General features: G+C 41.3%; 1 protein-coding gene across 1 annotated transcript; it reads left to right on the forward strand.

The window, feature by feature from the left end:
- The first annotated feature begins 1,310 nt into the window (after positions 1–1,310).
- cfap210 (cilia and flagella associated protein 210) lies at positions 1,311–21,640 on the forward strand. Its single transcript, XM_060928848.1, has 9 exons — positions 1,311–1,390; positions 10,712–10,920; positions 11,723–11,896; positions 13,567–13,772; positions 13,972–14,128; positions 15,820–15,959; positions 20,183–20,375; positions 21,036–21,200; positions 21,285–21,640. Exons 1-9 carry the CDS (start codon positions 1,330–1,332, stop codon positions 21,636–21,638), a joined length of 1,659 nt encoding a protein of 552 aa, XP_060784831.1. The 5' UTR covers positions 1,311–1,329; the 3' UTR covers positions 21,639–21,640.
- The last annotated feature ends 1,966 nt before the right edge of the window (positions 21,641–23,606 follow it).

Raw genomic sequence — 23,606 nt, forward strand, 5'->3', positions numbered from 1 at the left:
TTTAGTTTACAAAAGCATACTTCATAGTATACTGGAAATATACTCTGAGTTTACTTGTTTTATACTTCTAGTCCACTTTTTAGTTTCCTAAAGTATACTTTGTAGTATACTGGAAATATACTATTGGTTTACTCATTACACACTTCTAGTCCACTTTTTAGTTTATAAAAGTATACTTTATAGCATATTGGAAATATACTATTAGTTACTGGTTATATACATCTAGTCCACTTTTTAGTTTTGAAGTATACTGCAATTCTAGGTACAATATTAGTTTTCTATCCCTAACCCTTACCTCATGCACACTACCAGTAGACAACTTAAGTGTTTTGTACCTTAAGATTCTACCCCAGAGCTGACCACAAACTTATGGCACATGTAAGTTTAAAAGATGGGATTTAAAACATGGCGGCACGGTGGTGTAGTGGTTAGCGCTGTCGCCTCACAGCAAGAAGGTCCTGGGTTCGAGCCCCGTGGCCGGCGAGGGCCTTTCTGTGCGGAGTTTGCATGTTCTCCCCGTGTCCGCGTGGGTTTCCTCCGGGTGCTCCGGTTTCCGCCACAGTCCAAAGACATGCAGGTTAGGCTAACTGGTGACTCTAAATTGACCGTAGGTGTGAATGGTTGTCTGTGTCTATGTGTCAGCCCTGTGATGACCTGGCGACTTGTCCAGGGTGTACCCCGCCTTTCGCCCGTAGTCAGCTGGGATAGGCTCCAGCTTGCCTGCGACCCTGTAGAAGGATAAAGCGGCTAGAGATAATGAGATGAGATGAGATTTAAAACATGTTGCTGTATATCATGTGGGGAAAAAGAAGTATTTTACAGGCAAAAGGATACGCACAACTACAGGGCAAGTACACTTAAACATAAGGCACAGATATTTTAATACTTTACACTTTTGTTAAGTATATCTTAATCAAAAGTTTAAGTATAAGCTTAATATACTTACTTTTCTACATACTTGAGAGTATAAGCCAAGTATACTTATGTATAACTTTATTAAGTATATCTCTGATAAGTAAATAAAAAGTAAACTGAAAGCATACTTGAATAAACTTTTTTTGTAAGGGTACAACGTGCTTTAGGTCTTTACTGAAAGGACTCATTGCACTTGATTTGTTTTGCACGAGCTCGACACGCCTTCCGGTGACGTGTTTGTTCCTGGTCTTGTGAGGTTGCCAGGGGATACAGAGTGGTAACCTTGTTACTAAGCAACACCAGAAGTTGAGTAGAAAATGCAAAGCAGTATTTAGACTCCTGACAAGTTTTGCGGGCGCGATATTTCTATGTAGTACATATCAAATGAAAATAAAAATAAACAACTAAAAAAACATGTCAGTGGCTTCTGCGTCTGTTGTTCAGTATGGCAGGAGAAAAGGGTCAAGCAGGAAAGGTGAGTGAACTCACTTCTTCAATGAGTTAGTTGTCTTGTTGAATATAACTCTAATCTGTAAAAAAAAAAAAATTATTTATATATATATATATATATATGAGTGATTCCACGCTTATGGGTACTGAAATGGGGACATGAACTTATTCACCTAAAACCATTTCTTTTTTTACCATCAGGTCACAAAACATGTAATCTTTAATGAATGATATGTTAAAAGATAACTTTAATTTTCTGAGATGTAATAAAAACATATTTATATGCCAAAGTCAAGCCTATGAGTTCCAAAATGATGTCTGTTCCATTACTTCTGTTACGATTGTCCATCTCGCGTCTGTTACAAATTAATTACAATCTAGCTCTATACCATGTTAATCTTATTGAAAGAATGTGTATGTTTATTCTACTACACATGTTTATTAATTATATTTGCTAAAACATCACCTTCCTATGTTTCAAAAAGTAATTCTGCATTGTTAAAATTGAGAATATATATGTCCACAACACTTCTGTTACGTTCTGAGTTTGGCATATAAATATGTTTTTATTACATCTCAGAAAATTAAAGTTATCTTTTAACATATCATTCATTAAAGATTACATGTTTTGTGACCTGATGGCAAAAAAAAGAAATGGTTTTAGGTGAATTTTTAAAAATAAGTTCATGTCCCCATTTCAGTACCCATAAGCGTGGAATCACTCATATATATATATATATATATATATATATATATATATATATATATATATATATAGTGGCATGCAAAAGTTTGGGCACCCTTGGTGAAAATGTCTGTTACTGTGAACAGTTAAGTGAGCAGAAGATGAACTGATCACCAAAAGGCATAAAGGTAAAGATGACACATTTCTTTTCAGCGTTTTCTGCAAGATTTGTGTATTATTTTTGTTTTGTACAATTGGAGAGTGAAAAAAGAAAAGGAACATCATGCGGGCACCCCAATACATTTGAGTTCTCAGGTAACTTTTACCAAGGTTCCAGACCTTAATTAGCTTATTGAGCTGTGGCTTGTTCAAATTCTTCGTTAGGAAAGGTCAGATGATGCAGATTTCATCTCATTCTCATCTCATTATCTCTAGCCACTTTATCCTGTTCTACAGGGTCGCAGGCAAGCTGGAGCCTATCCCAGCTGACTACGGGCGAAAGGCGGGGTACACTCTGGACAAGTCGCCAGGTCATCACAGGGCTGACACATAGACACAGACAACCATTCACACCTACGGTCAATTTAGAGTCACCAGTTAGCCTAACCTGCATGTCTTTGGACTGTGGCGGAAACCGGAGCACCCGGAGGAAACCCACGCGGACACGGGGAGAACATGCAAACTCCGCACAGAAAGGCCCTCGCCGGCCACGGGGCTCGAACCCGGACCTTCTTGCTGTGAGGCGACAGTGCTAACCACTACACCACCATGACGCCCATGCAGATTTCAAAGCTGTATAAATTCTCTGACTCCTCAAACTTGTCCCTAAAATCAACAGCCATGGGCTCCTCTAAGCAACTCCCTCGCATTCTGAATAATAAAATAATTGATGCTCACAAAGCAGGAGAAGGCTACAAGAACGTAGCAAAGTGTTTTCAGGTAGCTGTTTCCTCAGATCGTAATGTTATTAAGAAATGGCAGTTAACAGAAATAGTGGAGATCAAGGTGAGGTCTGGAAGATGAAGAAAACTTTCTGAAAGAACTGCTCGTTGGATTGCTAGAAAGGCAAATAAAACCCCCTGTTTGACTGCAAAAGACCTTCAGAAAGATTTAGCAGACCCTGGAGTGGTGGTGCACTGTTCTACTATGCAGCGACACCTGAACAAATATGACCTTCATGGGAGAGTCATCAGAAGAAAACCGTTCCTGCATCCTAGCCACAAAATTCAGCGTCTGAAGTTTGCAAATGAGCATCTAAGCAAGCCTGATGCATTTTGGAAACAAGTCCTGTGGAGTGATGAAATCAAAATAGAACTTTATGGCCACAATGTGCAAAGGTATGTTTGGAGAAAAAAGGGTGCCAAATTCCAGGAAAAGAACACCTCTCCAACTCTGAAGCATGGGTGTGGATCGATCATGCTTTGGGGTTGTGTTGCAGCCAGTGGCACAGGGCACATTTCACTGGTCGAGGGAAGCATGGATTCAAATAAATACCAGCAAACTCTGGAAGCAAACATCACACCATCTGTAAAAAAGTTGAAGTTAAAAAGAGGATGGGTCCTACAATAAGACGATGATCCAAAACACACCTCAAACCCTACAATGGAATACCTCAAGAGGCACAAGCTGAAGGTTTTGCCCTGGCCCTCACAGTCCCCTGACCTAAACATCATTGAAAATCTGTGGATAGATCTCAAAAGAGCAGTGCATGCAAGACAGCCCAAGAAACTTGTAGAACTGGAAGCCTTTTGCAAGGACGAATGCGTGAAATCCCCCAGGTAAGAACTGAAAGATTATTAGCTGGCTACAAAAAATGTTTAAAAGCTGTGATACTTGCCAAAGGGGGTGTTACTAGGTACTGACCATGTCAGGTGCCCAAACTTTTGCTTCAGGTCCTTTTCATTTTTTGGTATTTTACACCTGTAAATGATGGAAATAAAAATGTAATCTTGCGGAAAATATTAAAGAAATGTGTCATCTTTACTGTTATGCCTTTTGGTGATTAGTTCATCTTCTGCTCACTTAACTATTCACAGTAACAGACATTTTCAGCAAGGGTGCCCAAACTTTTGCATGCCACTGTGTGTATACAGTATATACTTCTCCACAGTGATTGTTATAGTTACTAGTTGCATTATATAGCACTAAATTTTCTTAATTAATGCAATGTTTACAGTCCAGTGACCTGCTAGTTAGCAAGATGATATTAAATTAACTTACACATCACCTGTTCAATCAATAATAAGCAACTATTGGACGAGGTTGAAGAAACTATCGTGATTTTTTTTTCAGAAGGCGGAGGCAAATAATTGCTTGTGAGACACTAACAAGTCACAATATTTTGTGAAAACCGAATTGTTTTATCATTCATATTGTATAATTTTTTTTGAAATACTTATTATAAAGTCTGTGCAATGAGTAAAACGATAACTATCATTATTATACATTATACAGGACATTTTTTTCAATGGAATTAAAACGTGTTCTATTCCCTTCTAGCCGGTTTCATCCATTTGGTTTGATAGCATGCAATATTGTTAGCCTATCGCTTATCCTACGTGTATTACATCACGCTACCCAATGGAGAATGAGCGTTGAATATGGTTTACGACATTGCATGGTTGGATGGCACGTTGGTGTAGTGGTTAGCACTGTCGCCTCACAGCAAGAAGGTACTGGGTTTGAGCCCAGTGGCTGACGAGGGCCTTTCTGTGTGGAGTTTGCATGTTCTCCCTGTGTGCTTCAAGTGTGGGTTTCCTCCGGGTGCTCCGGTTTCCTATACAGTCCAAAGACATGTAGGTGTGAATGTGAGTGTGAATGGTTTGTCTCTATGTGTCAGCCCTGTGATAACCTGGTGACTTGTCCAGGGTGTACCCTGCCTCTCGACCATAGTCATGCCTGCAACCTTGTAGAACAGGATAAGTGGCTACAGTTAATGGTTGGATATTGCATGGTTGTGAAGACAACATGACATCACAGGTCACACAGTGGAGATGTAAAACTTCCGTGCTAGTGAGTGACATGTTTGTAAAAAAACATGGCCACCAGGTTTGCTTTGTTAAATACGGAAGATGTTGAGAGAATTTTGAAAGAGACAGACGTGTTGAACACCCGAAAGCAATGTGTATGTATAATAATAATAATAATAATAATAATATTGGCTGGCTTTTTTTGAGGAATATCAGATATATTCCATTCAGCTAGCATGATACTGAATTCATCTTCGACTCGTTCAGCATCATGCTAGCTGAATGGAATATATTTGATATACCACTCAATGCCAGCCAATATTATTTAAATGTTGTACATACATAACTTTTCACCCCACACGACCATTCTCTGGAATAATAAGTATATATTGTAAAGGGATAAATCTTTATTTTATGAAGATTAGCTTGAGAGGAATATATGATCTATAGCTCACTTAATGGATGCAAATGGTAATTTATGAACAATTCTGTGCTAAACACAGTTCCAACCCTTCAAAATCAGACTTTGTTATATTACATAAAGCGATACCCCAAGAATTTGTGTTTCTAATAAAAAATATAATTGGTACATCAATCTACACAGTCACAACTGGTCCCACTATCATCAATTCAGGGGATTTTAATCCTGGACAAGAAACGTAATAATTATTTTATTAGAAACTGTCTAACTGAGAAATTATTCATTAGAAGACAGAACATAAATGATATTCTACATAAGTTTGATGAAAATTCGATCGATAGACTAAAAACAATGTATCTAACATTCCTGATACCCCCCACAATGAAGGAAACACTTTAAAATGATGAATGACATTTATCCTTCTGAAGGATTAATTAGACTATGGTTTAACGCTGACGATAATTTATGCTCATTTTATGAAAATTATATTGAAACTATAGACCATGTATTTTTCTCATGTGGTGTAATACATACATTTTGGCTTGACATTCACAAATGGATAAAACAAAATGTCTCATCATTTCCAGATTTTATTTCGAGAGACAGTATGACATTTGGGCCGAATCCCATTTCACCCCTTGGACCAACCCCTTAGCCCTTCCCCTCCATTTTGCGCGTTCACGTGAAGGGGTAGGGGCATCCCAATCCCAGTTAACGCGGAGGGGTAGGGGAAGGCGTAGGGCTTCTGTACCCCTCCAAACGGAGATTTTCCTGGAGCAGACTCCGAACGAAGGGGTTTGAGTGACTTCCCACAATGCCATGCGGATTTCAGCGAGATTTCATGCGTATTTCAGAAAGATGGCGGTTCCCGCGGCGAAAGATTGTCATAAATGTATTTTCTCCATTATTTACGTGTTTTAAGTTGTTATCCAGAGGAAACACGCCGCTTGATTCGCTTTCGAGCTGAGAATGAGCAGCGATTTCTGAAATCCAAGCTGCTGCTAAAAAGCTTTGGGAGTGAGTATTGTTTTCGGTTGCTTTACTGCGTACGTTTTGTTCTGTTATTCTCGCTTTTATTGTTTACATGAGTGTTCTGACACCTCATTCTGTCGGATGTGGTGCACGAAGCGCCAAAGATATCCCATTCAGTGGTGTTAGTTAACAAATCACACCCTGCCAGCAGAGATTTCTGCCTCTGGCTCTGACTGTAGCGGCTGGTCGCAGCCAATGACGCGTCGCGTTTTGCTAACGTAAACGCTGACGGAGGTATGCGATGACGTATGCGATCGTTGAAGGGCTATCCCAATACGTAAGGGTTGAATTTCAAGCCCTATCCCTTGTAGCTCAGTTTCAAGGGGAAGGGCCAAGGGGAAGGCGGAGGGGAAGGCGGAGGGGTAGGGGTAGAAATTAGAATTGGGATTGGGCCTTGGTATGATCTTGCAGAACAAAAATGATGAACTCTCTAGTAATAGAATTCTATGTCTGACTAAGTTTTTTATACACGAGAACAGAATCCTAAAATCATCCCCCAAATTTTTTTCTTTCTTGAACGAATTTAAATTATACTTGATATCCTTAAATTTTGTAAATGGAGCAAAAGTGGAAAGACATATATATTATTTACCAGCTGGGAGGTCTGTATTATGAAATACTGTGACCGCGGTCTTGAAAGTACTGAGTGAGGCACTCTGGGCCGAGGTCAGTATTCAAGGCCGAGGTCACGGTATTTCACCATACGGACCGACTTTAAGCTGGTAAATAATATATTTATTTATTTATTTTCCAAATTCTAACAGAAAACGAGAGCGCCCGAAAGGGAAAACTGAGCCAAGCCTCCATTTTGAATCCTCATTCACGGCTATAATGCAAATGGCTTCCTCCTCGGTATACAAGTGCACTTCCATGGCAGGAAAAAAACTACATTTTGCCGCCTATGTAGTCCCCTATTTATACAAAATTGAGTCATTCAGGATTCAGCCATGTTTTTGCTTGGCGTTAGCAACAGTTAGAGGTTTTTAGCTTTCTCCTGAAATGTTTTCTTTTATTTCTTCTTCCTCAGGGTAGTAAAACTCACTTTCGATGTGAAGACTGTCGTTATCGCTATCCATGATGTAAAATTAATGCTATTCTCCTGAGAAATGCTGGCAAAAATTTATAAGATTTTTGATAATCTTATCTTTTTTTATATAAAATTTATTTATAAACGTTGACAAAAAAATGCTACGTTTGTTGTTGTGAACAAGCGAGTCACCAGAGGTCACCATAACCGGGGTCCATAACCAGGGTCTGTATTGTAGGATACGGACCCGCTCGCCAGCCAATCAGAGCACAGGATTTGATGGAAACCGGACCGCGAAAAAAATAATATATAATACTTTAAAACATTTTCCCACTGAATTAGATAACCGAGATAAAACTGTTTCCCCTTGTATGTTTTTTTATTTGTTTTTATTATTGTTATTTTTCTTGCCTGTTCACTTTTGTATTACAAGTTGTTTATACTAGATTTTTATCAGATTGTTCCCTTTGATAATTTCTTTGTTTTTCCTGATATTTAATAGGATGATAACATGTTGATGTTGCCATATTGGTTATATACATTTGAACCTTTTCAATAAAGTGTTATTAAAAAAAGTAAAATAAATGGCGTGAAATAATTTGAATGATGATATAAACTATTTAAGTCTGGTGTAGCAAATAAATTAATAGTGGCGTTAACCCAGTTCCATTTGAATTACCATATTAAACTAGACAGCTAAAAAGATTGCCTAGGTACTTAAAGTTTTCTGTTCACAATCTACCATACAATCTACCTGACACCGTATACTATAGGGCAAGGAATGGTATATCTTGCTGTAGGGGTTTTAAAAGTATCATTTATGTCTGTTCTAATCACTAATGCGAAGGTCACAGAGCCGGTTGATCTGTAGGAACCATGGCTGGGGCCTACAGTGGCCGTTCCAACAGACTTTGGAGGTGATCCGTCGCATAAATTTGGGTGGAGTAAATATGCAAATGAAGTCACGGTAGCCGCAATGGTAGTGACGGAAGACGCCGGTAAAACCAATGGCAGCAGTGATGTATGGCCTTACGGCAACGACGGCAGTGTGTACAGTTTTCACGACTGCAGTACGGCTTAGCCACAGCAAGACAAAATAAGCCATGCCCCCTAGGCAAACTTTTCACTTTCTGAAGAATGTTGTTGCATGAACATTTTGAGCTTGACGGTTGTGACGGAATACTACGGCAACCCCTGGTAGCCCACGTAAGCCTCACGGATGCCTTCACAGTTGCAACTTGACCCATCGCCATTTTTGACACAACGAAACTTTCCGGGGATGGAAGTCACACCCTCCCGGTTGTCAAGGTACAGTGGGGCAAAAAAGTATTTAGTCAGCCACCAATTGTGCAAGTTCTCCCACTTAAAAAGATGAGAGAGGCCTGTAATTTTCATCATAGGTACACTTCAACTATGAGAGACAGAATGGGGGGACAGAATCCAGGAAATCACATTGTAGGATTTTTAATGAATTAATTGGTAAATTTCTCGGTAAAATAAGTATTTGGTCACCTACAAACAAGCAAGATTTCTGGATCTCACAGACCTGTAACTTCTTCTTTAAGAGGCTCCTCTGTCGTCCACTCGTTACCTGTATTAATGGCACCTGTTTGAACTCGTTATCAGTATAAAAGACACCTGTCCACAACCTCAAACAATCACACTCCAAACTCCACTATGGCCAAGACCAAAGAGCTGTCAAAGGACACCAGAAACAAAATTGTAGACCTGCACCAGGCTGGGAAGACTGAATCTGCAATAGGTAAGCAGCTTGGTGTGAAGAAATCAACTGTGGGAGCAATTATTAGAAAATGGAAGACATACAAGACCACTGATAATCTCCCTCGATCTGGGGTTCCACGCAAGATCTCACCCCGTGGGGTCAAAATGATCACAAGAATGGTGAGCAAAAATCCCAGAACCACACGGGGGGACCTAGTGAATGACCTGCAGAGAGCTGGGACCAAAGTAACAAAGGCTACCATCAGTAACACACTACGCCGCCAGGGACTCAAATCCTGCAGTGCCAGACGTGTCCCCCTGCTTAAGCCAGTACATGTCCAGGCCTGTCTGAAGTTTGCTAGAGAGTATTTGGATGATCCAGAAGAGGATTGGGAGAATGTCATATGGTCAGATGAAACCAAAATAGAACTTTTTGGTAAAAACTCAACTTGTCGTGTTTGGAGGAAAAAGAATGCTGAGTTGCATCCAAAGAACACCATACCTACTGTGAAGCATGGGGGTGGAAACATCATGCTTTGGGGCTGTTTTTCTGCAAAGGGACCAGGACGACTGATCCGTGTAAAGGAAAGAATGAATGGGGCCATGTATCGTGAGATTTTGAGCGAAAACCTCCTTCCATCAGCAAGGGCATTGAAGATGAAACGTGGCTGGGTCTTTCAGCATGACGATGATCCCAAACACACAACCTGGGCAATGAAGGAGTGGCTTCGTAAGAAGCATTTCAAGGTCCTGGAGTGGCCTAGCCAGTCTCCAGATCTCAACCCCATAGAAAATCTTTGGAGGGAGTTGAAAGTCCGTGTTGCCCAGCGACAGCCCCAAAACATCACTGCTCTAGAGGAGATCTGCATGGAGGAATGGGCCAAAATACCAGCAACAATGTGTGAAAACCTTGTGAAGACTGACAGAAAATGTTTGACCTCTGTCATTGCCAACAAAGGGTATATAACAAAGTATTGAGATGAACTTTTGTTATTGACCAAATACTTATTTTCCACCATAATTTGCAAATAAATTCTTTAAAAATCAGACAATGTGATTTTCTGGATTTTTTTCCCTCATTTTATCTCTCATAGTTGAGGTATACCTCTGATGAAAATTACAGGCCTCTCTCATCTTTTTAAGTGGGAGAACTTGCACAATTGGTGACTGACTAAATACTTTTTTGCCCCACTGTAGCTCCCTGGCTCTCACGTATTCTGATAGAAGGGCCCGGAATGTGTGCTGGTTGACCCCGGAAGGCTCAAAATCGTCTACCATGAAGTGATTCCGTCTATGTGAGACCTTAACATAACACAACTGGGAAAAAAAATTGAATCTCCTTCAAAGGTGTTTCCATTTTTAAGACCCCCTGCCTTGACCTTTGGTCTTTACTGTCTTTCAATGTGCAAAAGTCTTTCCAATTAGTGGGGTCAGGCCCCAACTAACCCTTCTGTAATGTACACCATGACCTACATCATCTTCTCCAACAGTTAACTCAGCAAAGGTGAACGATAAACCGAATCCTCCTGTAGACCTACGCGATATGATTGTGCTGCCCACATCAGAATGGAGGCGAATCCAGGATAGTGTGAATCGTGTGAACAAACAACACGAGGATCTCATTGCAGCTGCGAGACAGCGTGAGGCCATGCACCTGCGCTCCAAAGAAGTTGTCAAGAATTGGTCTAACACCATTGCTGTAAGTCGAAATTGTTAGCTTCACTATGGCATTGACACTGTAGTGTGTGTGGAGCAGGTATGAGTGTATCAGACACAGCAGTGTTCCCGGGGTTCGTATACAAAGTCTACTTGCGTATTAGCCACACTGATTGTTGTCGGTTCATCTTGTTTGTATATATTAACATTACAGCTTATTTTTTTGTACCATTTCATCAGTTTCAGTTTCTGACCACAGGGCTAACAAATTTTATTCTATCCACATTCACTGGATATGAGCAATCGCGCACTCTGATTGGCTACTCTACCACCAGGATATCAGCTCATATACCGTGAGTAGAGAAAAACAAAATGGTGGAGCGTGTTGCTGAACCAACCGAGGATAAAATAAACAGTCTGCTCAGAAACAAAACCCCAAAAAATACAAAAAAGCAACAAAATATGGAATGAAAGTATTCGATGGTAAGAACGTATTTTTTTTTCAAGAATTATTATTATTATTATTATTATTATTATTATTATTATTATTATAGCATTTTTTTTTACAAATTGCTCCTGTCATTTCGCCGGTTTGTTTACATTTAAATTTGTTGGAATTTTTTTCTTTTAGACTGGTTCAAAAGCTCAAAGAAGTTTGAAAATGACATCACTGAAATGTTTTTATTTATGGAATTTGCAAAAAAATAACACGAATGCTCGGTTTCTCGAAATCCAGTGAATGTGGATAGAATAAGAGTTATTGTGTGTATCCATGTATCTCGAGTGCTACACAGTGAATAAATCTTCGCTATGAAAATATCCATACATTGTTCATGCATTTACAGGGACAACGGCAAAAGAAGTTGGAGGCGAAGAAAATTAGAGAGGAAATCGAAGAGGAGGAGAGGAAACAGATCGACAGAGAGGAAGCAAAGTTTCAAGAGCAGAAAAGAAAGGAAGCGATCGAGAGGGCAAAAACCCTGCAATACTACCAGATCGACAGAGTGAAAGGATTTCATGTTAGTATATATATGTTATTTACCAGCTGGGAGGTCCGTATCGTGAAATACCGTGACCGAGGTCTTGAAAGTACTGAGCGAGGCCCTCTGGGCCGAGATCACAATATTTCACCATACGGACCGACCTTAAGCTGGTAAATAATATATTTATTTTTTTCTTTCCCAAATTCTAACAGAAAACGAGAGCGCCCGAAAGGGAAAACCAAGCCGAGCCGCCATTTTGAATCCTCATTCACAGCTGTAATGCAAATTGCTTCCTCCTCGGTATACAAGTGCACTTCCATGGCAGGAAAAAAAACTACATTTTGCTACCTATGTAGTTCCCTATTTATACAAATAGCAGTCATTCAGGATTCAGCCATGTTTTTGCTCGGTGTTAGCAAGTTACAGGTTTTAGCTTAATCCTGAAATGTTTTATTTTATTTCTTCTTCCTCAGGGGAGTAAAACTCGCTTTCGCTGTGAACACTGTCGTTATCGCTATCCATGCTGTAAAATTAATGCTATTTTCCTGAGAAATGCGAAAATAAATGTTGACAAAAAATGCTACTATGTTTGTTATTGTGAACGAGCGAGTCGCCAGAGGTCTGTAACTGGGGTCCGTACCGTAGGATATGGACCTGCTCGCCAGCCAATCAGAGCGCAGGATTTGATGGAAACCAGACCGCGAAAAAAATAAATTAATATATTTTTCAGTTACATTTCTTGTTAGTTCATCCAGCCGACAGGCGATGAGTTTATGCCATCATGTGTCCTCCACATTTCACAAAAAATCGCTTCTTCTGTCTCAATTCTTCACCGATTTTTATTTGCTTTGGCTGGAAGGTAGGTCTGACTGGGGTGCATATACATAGCTTCTACCCAAATTTGCATAATTGCAATTAATAATGATGATATGGAGTAATTAAGCCCTAATGAGCAGTTTCCATACAAATCGCTTCTTCTCCCTCAGTTCTTCACCGATTTTGATTCTTTCTGGTGTGAAGGTAGGGGTACCTATAGTGCATATAAGTTCTACCCAGATTTGCTTAATTACAATTATTAATGAAGTTATGGACTAATTAAGCCTTAATGAGCAGTTCAACAAAAAAATCGCTTCTTCTCGGTCGCCATTTTGGATTCTTTCTGGCTAATAGGTAGATATTCCTAGGATGGATGTAGGTGTTCCAGGCATGTCCCCCCGGGAGGAGGCCCCGGGGAAGACCCAGGACACGCTGGAGGGACTATGTCTCTCGGCTGGCCTGGGAACGCCTCGGTGTTCTTCCCGAGGAGCTGGCCGAGGTGTCTGGGGAAAGGGAAGTTTGGGCTTCCATGCTTAGACTGCTGCCTCCGCGACCCGGTCCCGGATAAGCGGAAGAAGACGAGACGAGACGAGACGAGACGGGATGTAGCTTCTATAGTGTATATAGCTTGTATATAGTGGATATAACTTGCCACATTTATTGCACAAGGTTTAGGTTTAGACTTTAGATCGTTCCTTCTGGACTAGACGGGGCCGGAGTGAGCTACGCCCTCAGTGACGGTCTCGTCATGCTTATTGTCAGGTATACTGTATGCAAAATCATGTTCTTTGTTATTTTCTTCACATAAATATACATTTGTTTTGATGTTAATGATGGTGTCTGGATTGTGGGATCTGGTTCTAGTTTACTGAAATTAATTTCTCCGTCAGAGTGCCCTGCTGATGACCGAGGTCCTGAAGGAGCGGGAGGCCCAGATTGCGCTGAAGAAAAGAAAAGAGAATGCCTCGAAAGACGTAGATAAAGAGATCCTGGCCATGATTACACAAAAAGAAGCGCTGGCTTTACAGCAGGAGTGGCAGAAAGCCTTGGACAGGAAGCAAAAGTGTCTGGCAGTTGCTGAGAGTTTGAAACAACAGTAAAGTACAGGATAAACTAACATATGCCTAGTTTTATAGCCTTAGATACTGATGTAATGAAGTGGTTGACAGACTACAACACTTTGCTACACAGAATGAGTGCAGATTTTGCAATAAACAATCAAAAGTAGAAATCTATTACCTCTGTCAGCCCAGTCAGGAGCACCTGTGGGTTATAACAGTACCTCTCTTTATTAGGATTAAGGAGCATGAGCAGGCAAGAGAGGAAGAGATAATGGAAAAGAAGAAAGAGGCAGAGGAACTCGAGCGATTCAAAGAGCTCTATATTAAGGAACAAACCGAACGCGAGCAGAAGAAGCAAGAGGAGAAGAGAAACATCATGGAGGCTTATCGAGTAAGTAGTTCTCAAACAGCAAGCAGAAAAAAGCTCAGAGGCTGTATCTCTACTTAGTCATTTTTAGTTTTGTCAGTTTGTGAAATTTGCTTTGGCCAAATCTAAAACAAATTAATCATTATTAAAAATCTTTAAAATGAAATATGTGCCAACCACATATCACAATCATGACCATCCTGCCCTGCCCGAACATCCTTGTTAGATGTTCTTCATCACTTGCACATGCTGGATAGCGAAAGCTTCATTTTAACAGCCCTAAATAATAATAATAATAATAATAATAATAATAATAATGTGTTAATCATTGCAATTAATTAAAAATATTTAATGTGTTACATTAACACAATTTATACATTATTACATTAACACAATTAATTATATACATTAACACAATTAATACAATACATTAACACAATTAACGCAGCTCCATTTTGTTTACTTCCTGTGTGGAGGCTGACCTGTGTTTAAAGATGCTATTAAACAATGGTGTCTGAAATATACATCTTTTGTGATTGTCCTACATTAATTTGGTGATTTTTACATTTAAATATGCATTATAACAAGCTTTAGGATGAAGAAGAAAAACAAGTTTTTAATTGCGATTTATCACAATTAATTCATTGCAAAATGTGCAATTAATTAGTTTTTTAAATTGATTGACATCCCTATTATTATTATTATTATCTCATCTCATATCATCTCTAGCCACTTTATCCTGTTCTACAGGGTCGCAGGCAAGCTGGAGCCTATCCCAGCTGACTACGGGCGAAAGGCGGGGTACACCCTGGACAAGTCGCCAGGTCATCACAGGGCTGACACATAGACACAGACAACCATTCACACTCACATTCACACCTACGGTCAATTTAGAGTCACCAGTTAACCTAACCTGCATGTCTTTGGACTGTGGGGGAAACCGGAGCACCCGGAGGAAACCCACGCGGACACGGGGAGAACATGCAAACTCCACACAGAAAGGCCCTCGCCGGCCACGGGGCTCGAACCCGGACCTTCTTGCTGTGAGGCGACAGCGCTAACCACTACACCACCATGCCGCCTATTATTATTATTATAGACTGCATGGTGGTGTAGTGGTTAGCACTGTTGCCTCACAGCAAGAAGCTTCTGGGTTTGAGCCCAGTAGCTGACGGGGGCCTTTCTGTGCGGAGTTTGCATGTTCTCCCCGTGTCTGCATGGGGTTCCTCCGGGTGCTCCGGTTTCCCCCACAGTCCAAAGACATGCAGGTTAGGTTAACTGGTGACTCTAAATTGACTGTAGGTGTGAGTGTGAATGGTTGTTTGTCTCTGTCAGTGCTGTGATGATCTGGTGACTTGTCCAGGGTGTACCCCGCCTCTCGCTGGGATAGGCTCCAGCTTGCCCGCGACCCTAAGCAGGATAAGAGGCTACGGATAATGGATAGATTATTATTTAGTAGTAGTTGTAGTAGTAGTATTTTTTTAAATAATTAATTCATTAATCATGTGGTGTACTTGCTTGATGATCAGATTGTTCAGTATTACTGTAATGTTTATACAACATCAATATTGTGATTACGTAATTATGCCACTTTTCTGAGATATGGCAGTCTTTAAGCATAGTGGTATACGGTATTTTTGTCATTTTAACCACCTCTAGATTGTACTGAAATATGACAAATCTACTGTTTGTTTATTTGATTTAATCTTCACCAGGAACACCTTGCCAATAAGAAAATCATCCAATCGGCCGAGGCTGAGGAACAGGAGTTGGAAGAAGACAGACGAAATCTTTTTGTGAAGGCGAAAGGCAAAATGATGAAACTCAGAAAAGAAAAAGAAGCAGAGATGTTCAGGTACTCAAAATCTGTAGGTTTTTGAAAAATTATATTTCACACTGGAAGTTAAAACTCTGTGGAGTTTGCATGTTCTCCCCGTGTCCGTGTGGGTTTCCTCCGGGTGCTCCGGCTTCCCCCACAGTCCAAAGACATGCAGGTTAGGTTAACTGGTGACTCTAAATTGACCGTAGGTGTGAATGTGAGTGTGAATGGTTGTCTGTGTCTATGTGTCAGCCCTGTGATGACCTGGCGACTTGTCCAGGGTGTACCCCGCCTTTCACCCGTAGTCAGCTGGGATAGGCTCCAGCTTGCCTGCGACCCTGTAGAACAGGATAAAGCGGCTACAGATAATGAGATGAGATGAATTTAGGGCCACATGGCCCTAAATTCTCCGCTATTTTTTCCTACTTCACCATGACCCAATTCAAAATACTACATCATGCTTGACGTGGTGGGCTTTCCCCGTTTGCGCAAGGCATTGTGGAATACAAATTTGAAACAGGAGAGAAAAACGGAGGACGTGAGTGTGCGAATGAAACATGAAAGACTGACTACAGTAACAGAAAGCGAGAAGAAAAGACATTTTGTTGGGAAGGAAAGGAAACGCAGGACCAAGCTAATACATATCGGTGGTCAGCGAGCATCTCAGTGTGATCAGCTGTTTATTTAGTGACAGAATGATGTAACCGTCAGTGCACGGTCAAGGTAAACCTGTAGATGGCAGTAATGCAGCAGTGGATGCCAGCTGCCGTAAAACCCAAAAGAAGGAGGTAAACCTGCGCATGCGCACACGGACTTCCTCTGTCTGCTTGATTGCGTGAAGCGAGCGATTTCATGCACATTATTTGCTCGGGAATCCCCTCAAATTAAATAACTTCCCAGCCACAGAATGGCCTAGGGTTTTTTTGTGAGAGATTACAGAAATAAACATCTATCACAATGACCAAATTTCAAAGGGAACTAAATTTCACTGATTTTATGAAACCGAAAGGCCGTCTAGCTTTAACAAGACAAGACAAGAAGCCTTTGTCACGTGTACACTCAAGCACAGTGAAATTCCTCCTCTGCATTGAACCCATCTGAAGCAGTGATCTGAACAGTGAAGCAGAATACGGAGCTCAGATATCAATGTGCTGCCGAAGCGCGCAGAAGGTGTTAGTACGCCTGTCATTATAGTGCGGACTTTCCATAGCATACAAAATCGCTACGTTTCAATTTGTGTAACTGAACTTGTTTCATGTCACTGGTCATATAAACCTATGTAAACAGGAAAAACGTGGAAGAGTTTGGTCGCATCTAACTACAGCCCCAAAAAATACCATTGGCCATACTGAGCCTAGCTACATTGCTAACAGGAGTGACAGCGCGTCTGACTGCATCTGACTGACTGGGAGGTCGCGCAAAGCTCGGAGAGGTACGGAGCAGCTCGTCTCAATTCAGATAAGAGCATATTTCATTATGGAAGTACGGTGGACTGTTCCTTTAAAAAGCCCTGGCTGATAGGAGAGGAGTGGTAGCAGGTGTGGGAGTGCCACTTCAGGAACTGAATTCCTGTCCTGGAGCCGGCATGGAAGTCCCACAATCTAGGGCATGGATGGACTGGACCGGACTGTGACACGTTCATTCACTCAACTCCCCTCACATTTTTCCTGCCGGTCCAGTTCTCTAACCTTCAGGCCATGGCTGCCCCCATGGACGTTCATATGGAGCATAAATATAGTTTATCATATGACCTGTACGGACCCACGCGCGTGCTCTTAATAAAACCATTGGGAAAAGTCACATGACTGGGCAGATACAGATTTTTGAATCCAGTCCGAAAAAAGCCATATGCGGCCCCAGCCCTGTTTCCCTTTTCATTTTGCTCTGAATTGTTACTTTGAAAATTGAGCGACACACCCTGAGCACAGTGAAAATGAATTTTATTATCCAGATGATTTATCAGACACAGACCTACTGTAATTGAACAAGCTGAAATTGTCGAAGAAAATGAAAAAAAGGTACTTTCGAGCGAAGAAATTCACTTGTAAGTTCTTTTGTGTCGACTTAACAGGCTTGTATTGATGATGTCTCCATTAGCTGACCCGAGTTTGAACTGACTTTTACTAACGATGTTGTCTTAAAATCATTTTCATTTTGAGAGAACGATGAAGTCAGTTGTATTTTACAGAATTCAAACTGTTATTTCAAACTTGGGGCGGCATGGTGGTGTAGTGATTAGCACTGTTGCCTCATAGCAAGAAGGTTCTGGGTTCAAACCCAGTGGCCAACAGGGGCCTTTCTGTGTAGAGTTTGCATGGTGTCTGCATGGGTTTCCTCCGGGTGCTCCGGTTTCCCCCACAGTCCAAAGACATGCAGGTTAGGTTAATTGGTGGCTCTAAATTGACCGTAGGTGTGAATGTGAGTGTGAATGGTTGTTTGTCTCTGTGTCAGCCCTGCGATGACCTGGTGATTTGTCCAGGGTGTACCCCGCCTCTCGCCCATAGTCAGCTGGGATAGGCTCCAGCTTGCCCGCAGCCCTGCACAGGATAAGCGGTTACAGATAATGGATGGATTTCAAACTTGTGCAAAGGTGATTCAGCGCATAAATGGTTTGCTGTCAATCAAATAAAAATGGATTGTTTTGTTTTTCACACTGTGTATGTTAGTTAAAAAAGTCATAATCATAAAATGCTTATTGACTGATTTAGATTGGACCGGATGGGAAAATTACTTAGCTCTTGATCATTTGTACGGACCTCAAGCCAAATATTTTCCCATCTGGCCCTCCTACTCAGTCAGTAAGCACATAGTATGTTTAAAGAACATACACTGTATTGAGGCGGCACGGTGGTGTAGTGGTTAGCGCTGTCGCCTCACAGCAAGAAGGTCCGGGTTCGAGCCCCATGGCCGGTGAGGGCCTTTCTGTGTGGCGTTTGCATGTTCTCCCCGTGTCCGCGTGGGTTTCCTCCGGGTGCTCCGGTTTCCCCCACAGTCCAAAGACATGCAGGTTAGGTTAACTGGTAACTCTAAATTGACCGTAGGTGTGAATGTGAGTGTGAATGGTTGTCTGTGTCTATGTGTCAGCCCTGTGATGACCTGGCGACTTGTCCAGGGTGTACCCCGCCTTTCGCCCGTAGTCAGCTGGGATAGGCTCCAGCTTGCCTGCGACCCTGTAGAACAGGATAAAGCGGCTAGAGATAATGAGATGAGATGAGATCTTTATGTACATAAGATAGATGCATTTTTATCCAGCGCTTATTAATTTGCGTTTTAAAAAATAACGTGGGATTATTTACTAACACATTTTATGGAAAGTATTCACGACAGTTTCGGTTTTTCTTCACAAATTTCCAAGAAATGCTGGCGGAAAGAATAAAACTCGAGACCCTGGGGTTTTGGTGGGATTCCCTGATGCACGTGTGCATCCAGGTCACTAACAAAATTAGTTTCAAGCATTTTTGTACTTATAAGCTTGGTACTAAAATACTTCTACTATCTTGCTTTCTTACAATCACAACGATACAACAGAATAAAAGTCCATAGCCGTTTTGGAATTGCTTGAGAAAAGGTCACAACGAAATAGTGAGTTATCACTATTTATCCTTTGAAATTGCAATGCGAGAATTCTCGATGCCTGCGAATGAATTACGCGTACTCAAATCTTGTGGAGAAACTGGATTATTTATGAATATTATTATTTTTATTATTCCGTTCAGGTTGATTTTGTGCCTTTGCAAATATTTTGCTCATACACTCAACAGGATGGGTAGTGGTTAGTACTGTCGCCCCACAGCAAGAAGGTTCTGGGTTCGAGCCCAGCAGCCAATTGAGGCCTTTCTGTGTGGAGTTTGCACGTTCTCCTTGTGCCTGCATGGGTTTCGTCCGGGTTTTCCGGTTTCCTCCCACAGTCCAAAGATCTGCGGATTAGGCCATGTGGTGACTCTAAATTGCCCATAGGTGTGTATGTGTACCCATCACCAGATGAGGGTTTAGGTCCCTCTGGTGTGCTATAATCACCCAAGAGAATTCATGGAAGCTAGTTTATGGCTTCCTGGATCGCTGACCCTCGGCTATGAAGATGGTGACAGACACTCACTCACTCACTATATTAAAACTACAGTATATAAAGACATCCTGGACAATTGCATGCTCCCAGATTCAGGGAAAGCCCACATATGGGTGTGATGGTCAGGTGTCCACATCATTTAGACCATGTAGTGTACACTACATATTTGTGTGATGATAATTTATTGTGGCAGAGAGTTTCAGAGACACAGGGAAGCCCTTGTTGAGAAACTGGCAGCATATCACCAAGAAAAAACCATCAATGAAGAAGAGCTGATCTCTCAGGCAGCTGCAGAAGCAGAGGCCAAGCAGGATAAACAACATCATGAGAAGGAGGAAAAGAAAGCTGCCATGTTGAAGAGTATTGCTGAACACAGAGATGCGGTGGTAAACTCCATTTTCGGAATATATTTAAATAATATTGGCTGGCTTTTTTTCATGGTATATCAGATATATTCCATTCAGCTAGCATGATATTGATATGATATCATGCTAGCTGAATGGAATATATCTGATATACCATGAAAAAAAGCCAACCAATATTATTGTTATTATACTACATGTTCCTTTCGGGTATTCAACGCATCTTTCTCTTTCAAAATTCTCTCAACATCTTCCGTATTTAACAAAGCAAACCTGGCGGCCATGTTTGTTTACAAATTGTCACAATCGCTCGCTAGCGTGGAAGTTTTACGTCCCCGACGTGTGATGTCATGTTGTCTTGACAACCATGCAATATTGTAAACGATACTCAATGCTCGTTCTCCATTGGGTAGCGTGACGTAATACACGTAGTATAAGCAATATGCGAACAATATTGCATGCTTTCAAACCAAATGAATGAAACCCGCTCGAAGGGAATAGAACACGTTTTTATTCCATCGAAAAAGTGTCCTGGATGTATAATAATCTATAACGAGTCAAAAATCAGACAATATTTTACCTTTAAAGTTTTTATGGTTTACATTTGAAATGGTTTCTGTTACTTGTTGTTGTTGTTGTTTCGGTTATTTAAGGGTATTTCTGTTTTCAATTACACACTTTTAGCAAAAAGAGCTGGAGTACAAGAAGCAAGAGGAGAAACAAAAAGCTATCGAGATGCTTAATTCAAAGAAAGCATCAGATATGATTTTCCTTCAAAAGCAGCTAATCAAGGCCCAGAAAATGAAAGAGGCAGCCAAACTGCTCCAAGACGCTCATGTCCATCAGATGGTAAGTCGGCTAAATTTGACTTTAGTTTATGTAAAGACTTTATTTAACATAACTACATTTCTGGTCACTTTCGTTTGCATCTAGGCTGAGAAACATGCCCAGGAGCAGTGCATGAAAAACCAAGAGCAGGAATTTGAGGCAAGGAATGCAGAGCTTATTGCAGAGGATGAGAACCAGTTTCAGAATTACGCCAAGCGTGTGATTGAGAAAACCAGCGAGGCTCAGAGAAACACCTCCATTTTGCAGAAGGCCACAAAGAAGGGCATTGGTGGAGGACTCGGGCCTGTGTTTGGAGGAGTCCGACCAAGTTATCTAGTTCAGGATCAATCAGGGGTTCAGCTGCCCAGTTACGCCTGCAGTAGTACTCAAGGCATAAAGGAGCTGAATGAAACTACTGACATCCAGGAGTCTAAAAAACGATTGGGATTTACTTGGTAATTGTGAGCAATGTTTTTAATGTCACAAAAATAAACTTATCTATCGAATTCAGCATTTGAGTGTTCATTTAACGCATGCGTGTTTTTCTTTTTTTTTTCCCCAATTCTGATCCCTCCCCCCCATTTAAAGGAGCAGTTTATAATCTCTGTCCTCTGTTTCCTGAAGGGTGAATCTTTGTTATAATGATCACTTTTACACAGCCTGTTCAAGGCGGAATTCCGATGCTTTTTTCCAACTTGTGTTCTGTATAAAACGTCTGAATGCGGAACGGGGGTCTGTGTTGTCCCACCTCTGAGCTGAGCGATTGGTAGTAACAGAGACGTCTGCATAAAAGGGACAGCCAGCACGATGGAACAGGGGTGTGATGCTTTTGACCTTGACGTTCTTCTTTCTGAAACCAGTGCGAATTCAAACATGTCCACCTCTGGCATCTAAGGTCTTCATGCCTTTCTGCCTCAATCGCTTTCTATTTCTCTTTACTTTCTCCTCAACATATTTCTGGTCACACAAACATGTTGCTCGCAAGAGTCTCTCCAGTCCTCTCTTCCTCATTTTCTTTCTCTCTTATATTCTCTCTCTCTCCACACCAGTTTTCTGTGACACTTTCCCCTCCAAAAGCCAGCTCAGTTTGTGCTATATTGAGCCTATTACTTCCCTTAAACATCTCTCTCTCATCTCATTATCTCTAGCCGCTTTATCCTTCTACAGGGTCACAGGCAAGCTGGAGCCTATCCCAGCTGACTACGGGCGAAAGGCGGGGTACACCCTGGACAAGTCGCCAGGTCATCACAGGGCTGACACATAGACACAGACAACCATTCACACTCACATTCACACCTACGGTCAATTTAGAGTCACCAGTTAACCTAACCTGCATGTCTTTGGACTGTGGGGGAAACCGGAGCACCCGGAGGAAACCCACGCGGACACGGGGAGAACATGCAAACTCCACACAGAAAGGCCCTCGCCGGCCCCGGGGCTCGAACCCAGGACCTTCTTGCTGTGAGGCGACAGCGCTAACCACTACACCACCGTGCCGCCTCTCCCTTAAACATGAATTACTTTATTTAATGGAAGTGATTACATGTTGCATATGATGCACAGTAACGTTGCTTGTGTTTGTAGAATGGTATAAATGTGCATGGCTAACAAAAGCACCTCAACACTCCGTTCATTCGCTATTGCTTTTAAAGCAGCGCTGGTATTCTCAAGCTATTCATATTTCCGATGCATAGATACATCACCCTAGATGCTGATGCTCTGTTGTAACGCGTCACGCTTCTGACTGCGGAACGCCGGCTCGTGATGCAAAAACACACACTGGCAGCTTTTATTTGATTTACAACCCCAATTCCAAAAAAGTTGGTACACTGTGTAAAACAAATAAAAACAGAATATATGCTCATTTTGAATTTGATGTCAGCAACACGTTTCAGAAAAGTTGGGACAGGGGCAACAAAAGACTGAAAAAGTTGTGTAATGTGAAACAAAGATAATTTGGTTAATTGGCAACAGGTCAGTAACATGATTGTGTATAAAAAGAGCATCCCAGAGAGGCGGAGTCTCTCAGAAGTAAAGATGGGGAGGAGTTCACCACTCTGTGAAAGACTGCATGGGCAAACAGTGCAACAATTTAAGAATAACGTTCCTCAATGTAAAATTGCAGAGTTTGGGGATCACATCATCTATGGTACATAATATCATTAAAAGATTCAGAGAATCTGGAGAAATCTCTGTCTGCAAGAGACAAGGCTGAAAACTGACACGAGATGCCTGTGATCTTCAGACCCTCAGGAGACGCTGCATTAAAAGCAGACATGTGTCTGTCGTGGAAATCACTGTATGGGCTCAGGAACACTTCAGACAACCATCGTCTGTGAAAACAGTTCATTACTCCATCCACAGATGCAAGTTAAATCCATATATAAACAATATCCAGAAACACCGCCACCTTCTCTGGGCCCGAAC

The sequence above is a fragment of the Neoarius graeffei genome, chromosome 9 (genome assembly GCF_027579695.1).
Source record: "Neoarius graeffei isolate fNeoGra1 chromosome 9, fNeoGra1.pri, whole genome shotgun sequence".
In the NCBI taxonomy this organism is placed as follows: Eukaryota; Metazoa; Chordata; class Actinopteri; order Siluriformes; family Ariidae; genus Neoarius; species Neoarius graeffei.

Excerpts from the sequence above, each read along its gene's own strand:
- cfap210 (XM_060928848.1), top strand. The coding sequence starts at position 1,330 with ATGTCAGTGGCTTCTGCGTCTGTTGTTCAGTATGGCAGGAGAAAAGGG. Across the intron at positions 1,391-10,711 it reads AAAAGGGTCAAGCAGGAAAG|TTAACTCAGCAAAGGTGAAC; the intron begins GTGAGTGAACTC and ends CTTCTCCAACAG. Across the intron at positions 13,773-13,971 it reads GCTGAGAGTTTGAAACAACA|GATTAAGGAGCATGAGCAGG; the intron begins GTAAAGTACAGG and ends TCTCTTTATTAG.